A 7,843-nucleotide genomic window follows, 5' to 3' on the forward strand; every position below is an offset into this window, starting at 1 on the left:
GCCCCCCTCAGCCCGGCCTTAGCGGCGGCGGCGCGGCCTCCGCTCACAGCGCGGCCCGGCGGGATGGCGGCGGCGGCGGAGCGCGGCCGCGATGGCAGCTGCCACTTCCAGCGATCCCGGCTCATCTGGATGGTCGCCATCATCTTCGGCATGGTCCTCCTCGGCGTAAGGAGCGGCGCGGGGAGGGAGGGAGATCGGTCGGGAACCGCGGGGTGCGTGGAACAGGTTCCGTGCACCGGCCCCGTGTCCGCGGAAACGCCGCTCCCGAAAATAAACGGGGAGAAAAAGGAAACTGGAGGTGCTGCTTTGGCCAGGCAGGGAGGAGGCTGGACGGAGCCATGCAGGAAGGCCAGAGTGAGGGAGAAGGCAGTTGATCCGCGAAGGGAAGCGAGGCCGTGGCGCTGGAGCCGTCCCGGGCCCGGTCAGAGCATCCCGGGGCGCGGCACCGAGCCAGGGTTTGCGGGGCAGTGCCCTGGGAAAGGGGCTGCAGCATTCCCGGCGCTGGGAGGCGAGGCACTGAGCATCAGCGCAGCCCGATCCGGGACAGCTGTGGGCATGTCAGTCCGTAAGGTGCATTTACAGGCTGTACGAACTGCTGGCGTTGGAAAACACACGAGTTCAGTCACCACGTTGTATTAATTTCCAAAACCAGACTTCAGCTAAATTAGGTTGGATTACTGGAGCAGGGATATTAATGGCTTTTTGATGTATCTGACCAGTTTATGAAAGTCGTCTCTTGACTTCAACTCACGTTGCGATTTTCTGTTTGCACAGATTTTCTAAACTTAAGAATCACCACTGTAAAAATGATAGTCGAGGCACGTCAAGTCACTCACAAAACAGAGTGAGCTTTAAGCAGATTCCCTGTTTAAACCCATCACTTGCCGCTTCTTTGGCATAGCTAAATTTACATCTAGTGAGAAACTGCAGTGTTGATAGCAGAAGCAAGATAAAGCAGGGTGAACTTTGGCCTAGCTTACCGTAGTCCCCAATGGCCTCTGAAGTGCACAGCTCATCGCTCACTGCCTGCTTCTCCTCCTGGCTTGTGAAGACCAGGGTGCACAGTGCTAAGCACTGCGGACAGCTCTGTGACAGGAAAGAAACCAGGAAAGAAATTCTGCATCTCTAGTCTTGGGATTCGTGCTCAGTTTTCTTCTGCACCCTGTTAAAAATAAACAAAAATCTGACATTTCCTTTTTTAGGGGATGAAAGAAGAAAGACTAATCCCCTAGTTTTAGATAGTTACTCCTCCTAAACAAACTTCATTGTTTGGCCTCCTCAGGTCACTTGCCTCAGATTAACTTCTTCAGGACAAAGACAATGTAGGTTTTGCAGCTTCCATGTCTAATAGGTAATGAGCTTACAACTTAACTACCACTTAATGTGCAGATGCACTCTTGGTCCCCAGACAGCAACCTTAAACTTATCCCCTTGGCATCTGGTATGTCAAGGAATAAAAATTTCCTAGTTGGAATCTTTCAAAGGCTACTGGAAGAATATGGTCCTTGGACAAGGTTAATGGAATGAAAGAATTTAAGTACTATGAATAAATGAGCTCTGAACTCATAGGGCTCAAACATAAATCTATTTTGAAGGTTAAATTGATAGTACCTCTACCTTGAAGTAAGATAACTTTTTTTTTTTTTTTTTTTCCAGTGGGTAACACTTTGGCCTTCAACTATACCTTATAGTTACTTGGGATTATTTGGTACCTTCCTTAATTATTTGGTGGAACACCACCACAAATGGGTATGCTACGGGTAAGTTATATTTGACTGTGTAATTATTTTGCCTCTCTCTGACTCTTATACTTAGTCTGTGTTAACAAGCTTTCCTGTAACCCAGTTGTTAATTAGATTTAAAGAGCTCTCCTTTCAAGCTCATTACAATTAAGGGTGTGGGGTATAAGTATGTAGAGGACTAGACAGGCTAAGACCAGTTTGATAGTTTAAAAATTCAACTTTGAATTTGGCATACTGATGGTTTAACAAGAAAGGGAAAAATGTTGAGATACTACTTTTGATGACAGTTATTAGTCCAAAGGTATGCTTGTACCATCTACTGCAAGTGTGTTTCTTCTCTAGTTGTTACTCAGGCAGTCTGGTTCTTTCTTTAGGAATCTTTTTTATCCAGCTTGAATTCAAGAACATTTTCTTCCCTGGTACTCACTTCTCCTGATCTACCTGAGAAATAACGTGCTGAACAAAGTGCATAGTGCTAAGTTTTGCTGGGTTGCAAAACTTAGTTTTTGCTACTGTAATTAACAAAAGAGCCAGAAAATATTTCCTTGAGCTCGCTGACTTCCTGTAAAGACAGAAATCAGTAGGGCTTTCTTGTTTATTTTACCATGTATCATGCAGAAGCAGAACCTTCGTATTTTCTTAGAGCATCTTTTGCTTTAGCAAAGTATTGAATTGATTCTAACTGAATATCCTGTCTTTTTTTTTTCCTACAAAAGCTTCTGTATAAAAATTTGTAGGCCAAGTATGGCTTATCAAGCCACATTTTATATTCTGAATGTATACACACAGTTGTTTTCATAGAACTAAATCTGTAAAAACGTAAGTAGCTCTTTAGGACCACTAAAAATACTTGTGTAAGTAAAAGGATAGATTTTGCATGCTTAACTAAGATTAACTTGTACTGCTTTCACTAAGCGTTTGGCTTTTTGGCTTAATCTAAATGCTGAAAATTTTGGAAGCCTAGTGGATGCTCCAAATAGCAGGTCAAGGCTTATTGCACAAGTTACAGTTGCTCTGATTTTCTCAGTGGGCTTCAGTTTCTTTTTAGTGTACACTTGTGGGGTTTTTTCAAGATGAAAAACACCCCTTCCTTTCTAGGTTAAAATCAGTTGTCGCTTCAGTGCTTCCAGATTTATATTCTCTGCATAATGCATCTTGGATACAACAGTTACTCCCTAATTTTCAGCAAAATAAACCATGTTTTCTTTCCACCAGGTTCTGGGTATCCTGGTTGATTCACATAGTGGAGGCCCTCTACGGTATTAAGTTATGCCAGTAAGTTGTTTCCTCCTCTCACTCCAACATAGGTTCTCTGCAAAGGATTTGAGTCAAGTAACATAAGCTACAGACTGATTGTGGTGGCTCTCAGCAGCAGTGAATTCAGAGGATGCTGGTGAAATTCTTGCTGCAGTGATAGTTTGCTGTTGGTTGCTGCCAGTTCTCCCAGTGGTTACTGCTGTGCAGGGCAGCAAAACCAAGGGCTGGCAACTTGCAGAAGTGGCAGCAGCAAGGTTCACCAGAGCTTGTCTGGCAGCCTCTGAACTCCCTGTTCACTGGGTAACACTGCTGCTCAGGAGGCAGAGGGAACAGTAGACAGTGTAGAAATAGTCTGATAACTTCAGGTGTTAGAATTTTATCAGATGTTACTTCATCAGGGTTGCAATACTGCTAATTACACGCTTAAACAATCGCACTTGTATTGTGGGAACACAACTGGGCACTTTCATCTGGGGACTCTTTCTGATCTACTTGCATCTGCAGGTCCCTGGGATAAAATACTTGAACTAGTCATACAAGCAAGGCCATCTAAGTGCTAGGTTAGGATAACAATGTGCCTGGAAAGGAGTGCTGTCCAAACACATCATCCTTCTGTAGGTTCTCATTAGGTTCTCATGCTCTGCAGAGTCAGGCCAGTCTGGCCACAGCCAGGCCAGTCTGTTTCCCATGATGGGTTTCCACTTCATTTGGGTCTTCACTGCTGTCTGTCCCAGGCTTCTCAGGTAACAGCTCTTGGAAGCAACAGGGTTTTGTTTCATGGAATGCTGCATAAGTTGGTTTGGTTTCTTTTTAAAAATAGTAGAATATGGATTAATAATTTCTGCCTTCAGCATGAGAGTTAGTAAAAATTTAGTGTTTATCAGACTCTCATTTTGAGTCTGAGTGTGCAAATAAATGGGTATCTGGGCCTAAGGCAATTCTTTTAAGTATGAGGAAACTTGACTACCAGTGAGCATACCAAATGAGTGTATTGTAATTAATTTTACTAATGAAGTTTTACAGAGTAGTGTTACAACCCACCAAAAAAAAAATAAAAAGCAGAGGTGGCCTGCCCGTGATCATGTCGTCAGGAGTGCTGCTTAGATTACCTAACAGTTGTACTTCTGCGAGCACCAAACACCATTTATTTTTACTTCTGTAAAAGTTATGTCTACTTGGCAACATTACAAAGGAGGCACAAAGAACACTGTGAGGACTCAGATACAAATTTGTTAATCAGCAGTAGTATTGTCATTGGCTCTTGGCCCGTATTCTGCACATGGTCTATTCATTAAGCTTGTCTTGTAGCAACAGGTAAATTTCTTAAGCCCTTGTTCTCCAGGTTTTGAAGACACTACAGCTGGGATTATAAACAAAAAAACCACAGCTATGGTATTGTTTACAGGAAATGTGAAACCCTTTGGGTTTGCTGTTGTGTTTATACTTGTTCCTTTCAGTAGGAGTACTTCTCAAGAACCATGGAGGAGAAAATGACATTTTCTGTAACATACAGAAAAAGTCATGTATCTTATATTGAAACTAACTAGCATAGGAAGGTCTCTTCTTCATAAATTAAGTGAAGTGCCTTCAGCCCTATTACCTGTCTTTGACTAGCCACAAACTCAGGAATCAATGTTTCTCCATGCTCCATCACACAGTCATTGTCAGGTCTCTGCCCTGCCAGCATAAAGTCTTCCTTGACTAACACAGCAAGAAATTATATTCAGACTTGTGTACTAAGACCAGTATTAAGCTACTCCAGTTTCTTGCTTCTTTGTACACAAACTTCTTGGATAAGTAATTTCAAATAGGACAGATGGAGATTGCAATTTATATATTGTTGAGGAAATTGTATTCATAGAATGTCTGAAAACTTTTGTTCAATAAATAGCTTAAAATCCTAAACCCACAAGAAATGGTATGTTTAGTTAGCACAAGAAATGTCTCAGTAGATGGGAACTAATGTGCTGAACTGAAATGTTCTAATCCAGTCTGAATCTCAAGGAAAGGTAGAGATAGCTTACCTTACTTTGTAAGTACCAGTACAGCCTGCAGGAGCCAAGTCTTGTGACACATTTGTGTTTTTGTTACAGAGCTAAAGGAATCACTGACCCGGCCGTTCAGTTTCAGTGGTTTGTTCAGACCCTGTTATTTGGATATGCTTCCTTCGGTCTCCTGGTGTCTTACAAGCCTGCAGACAAGAAGCAGTACTAGAAGACAATGAAAGAAGTCACTTCTCACATACTTGATCTCATTTTTCTGAAAAGACCCCCACATACGTACCTAGGTGCTGTAATTAGCTAAATTACATTCCTGCTGCGTGATGCAGTGCCCTTCTACCCAAGCAACACAATTAAAATTCACAGGGCCCTGTGGATAGTTCAGTAGAAAATCATATCTTCAGTCTTGGCACTGACAAATTTTAATCCTATTTGTCAGGCAAGAAGCCAAAAGTTGCTCCTCTGCAGATTTTGACATGTATACTCTGTCACTGACAGCTGGTGGCAGTGGTTGATAAATTACCTTTTCATGAGGAGAATTGTTCTGCAACAGGGAGGGTTATTTACATCCACAAGGCAGCTTGCATCTGTTTTGTAATAGGATTTAAATTTACCTATGTTTTCTCTATGGGACTGACATTGTTGTTAAAGCCTGCTCTTTGCACTTGGTTTTGTCTGCTTATTTTGTTCCACAGAGGACAGACCACTGTACTGCTGCAGGCACATTGAAAAGACCAGGTCTCAGCTCAGGCTGAGGTACAGTGAGCTTGGATACATGAAGCACTTTAACTTGGTTTAATACAAGTGCCTTAAAATTCATGCAGCATGACCTCATCTTTGTAATGAAGATTTTAAGTTATGAGTTATTATAGTATAAAGTAGTTTTGAAGGCAGCTTTTTTGAGGAGTGATTTATTGTCCAAAGTTAAAAAAATCATTCAAAAATTTATCTGAGAAATTGATATTTGGGAATGAAATTAGATGTAATGAATAAATATACCACTGATTCCCAGATGCTGGTCTTCTGAAACCTAAGGTTGAGAGACCATCATAAGCACACCTCAAGAGTATTTCCTGTATGTGTAGTGAGTCTTCCATCAGATTGTCTCTTACTTTTAATTATTTGAACAAGAATTTAGCCTGTGTAGTTTTAGCACTTTTAAAAGGAATAACTATTTATAGTACTAACTCTGGTGTGGGGGGAAGTTTTATCATGCCACTTGCCATGATACTGTTCTGGGAGAAAGGGTAAGAAAAGGTTGCTCTTCAACCTCTAAGAGCTCCACAAGGTGGTAACAAGTAACTTTGTGCCTTGTGCAGGACCTACAGGCTGTAACACTTTGATGTGGGAAGTCTTATTCAAGCACAGATACATAAAGTTTTTGCTTTCGGTGGGTACTAAAGCATGGAGAACTGAAGGGTTTTGAAATGGTCTGTTTGTAGTTTGGGTTTTGTTGTTTAATGGCAAACTGTTTAACTTAAACATTTATAGAGAAGTAGAAACTCATTTAGTGGCTAAAAATCCAACAGGAATGTCTAGAGCCTGAGCTACATTTTACTGTGTAACCTTTTGTCTTAGTCTGTGACCCTGGAATAAAGATTTTTAAAAAGTGAAGAAGTTGTTTTTAATACATCCCATTATTTATTAGAAATAAAATCGCATATAACATACATAGGCACCTTCTTACACCACCATCTGTGTTCACACTTAGAACATGCAGGATCAGCTTTCCAAAGTAAGTCCCGTGGCTGGTACTACACTGCCTTCCCCTCCCATGGCCAGGCTGCACTCCAGGCTCTGGGCAGGCTCACCCTCAGCCCTTTCCACTGGCTCTGGAGTGGCTGCAGGTGAATCACAGCTCTGAGAAGGTAACCACGTCCTGTCAGATCCCCCTCGTTAGACAGGCTTCCTTTTAGGTGGGCAGTGGCAAAGCGTCCTCAGTGCAGCCCAAGGAAGCTACAGCAGAAAGCTAAAGGAAGCTAGAGCAGAAAAAATATGTACTGCCTTAGTTAAAAAAAATGACCAAGTTAGAACAAGGCACTGGCATCAGCCCCATTTTTGAAGCCTCTCTGGGATTTTTGTTAAGCATGACAGATTTCAGCAGCTTTCTCCGTGGAGGTTGCTGGGCATTGCTCACCAAAGATTCTAGAAATGCAACTCCCAGGTATTCATTCATCCACCTTCAGACACTTGCTCGCCCCAGCCTTTGCTTCCCAGCAGTTCAGTTTTAACACTTATTTAAAAAAAACCCACAAAACACTCCCAAAAATAAAAACCCAAACAGAAACCAAGCAGTGTTTGCTGTCAGCCTCTGTCCCAGAGCTGTGAACAGCACCAGTGCCTGTTTGCTGAAGCTGTGGAGGCTTCACAATGCAATCCCAGCTGCAAACCTGAGGAGCACGGGACAGGTAATGCTGACTGGCCTTGAGGAAAAGGAGCAAACGCACAGCATGACGAGACTGAAAACAATATTGAGATATCATTTCTCAATAAGTGTAGTGCCCTTAACAGCACAGTGAGATAAACATACCCTTAATATGTTACAAAATTATTTTTAAAAGCCAGTAGGAGCACGAATACAGGTCAGCACCTCAGCTCACAAAGACACATTCCTGCCTTCCACAGGCTCTCCGGAAACGCTGCAGGTTACACCAGGCAGAAGCATTTCTCCAGGCTAGCCCTAGCAATAAAGGATTATTCTTAATCACTTAGAGCAACTCTTTCCACTGCAATCAAAACGTCCTTTCCACAACAGAAGGGCAGAGCAACAGAAGTGCTCCCTGTGTTCCCAAAGGCTGGGCTGGGTGTCCAACCACCCCCATCAGCACCCAACCCACCCTGCTT

At 42.6% G+C, this 7,843-nt stretch overlaps 1 protein-coding gene across 1 annotated transcript; it reads left to right on the forward strand.

Annotated features, from left to right (window-relative positions):
• The first annotated feature begins 8 nt into the window (after positions 1-8).
• Positions 9-6,613, forward strand: TMEM254 (transmembrane protein 254). The gene is made up of 4 exons (XM_041405137.1): positions 9-165; positions 1,657-1,760; positions 2,958-3,017; positions 5,093-6,613. Exons 1-4 carry the CDS (start codon positions 64-66, stop codon positions 5,211-5,213), a joined length of 387 nt encoding a protein of 128 aa, XP_041261071.1. The 5' UTR covers positions 9-63; the 3' UTR covers positions 5,214-6,613.
• Positions 6,614-7,843: the final 1,230 nt, after the last annotated feature.

Source organism: Onychostruthus taczanowskii, unplaced genomic scaffold (genome assembly GCF_017590055.1).
Source record: "Onychostruthus taczanowskii isolate IOZ18803 unplaced genomic scaffold, ASM1759005v1 scaffold22, whole genome shotgun sequence".
NCBI lineage: Eukaryota > Metazoa > Chordata > Aves > Passeriformes > Passeridae > Onychostruthus > Onychostruthus taczanowskii.

Bases quoted from the DNA above. Each gene is read 5' to 3' on its own strand.
- TMEM254 (XM_041405137.1), top strand. From the start codon at position 64: ATGGCGGCGGCGGCGGAGCGCGGCCGCGATGGCAGCTGCCACTTCCAG. The intron at 166-1,656 runs GTAAGGAGCGGC...TTTTTTTTCCAG, and splicing joins TCGGCATGGTCCTCCTCGGC to TGGGTAACACTTTGGCCTTC. The intron at 3,018-5,092 runs GTAAGTTGTTTC...TTTTTGTTACAG, and splicing joins TACGGTATTAAGTTATGCCA to AGCTAAAGGAATCACTGACC.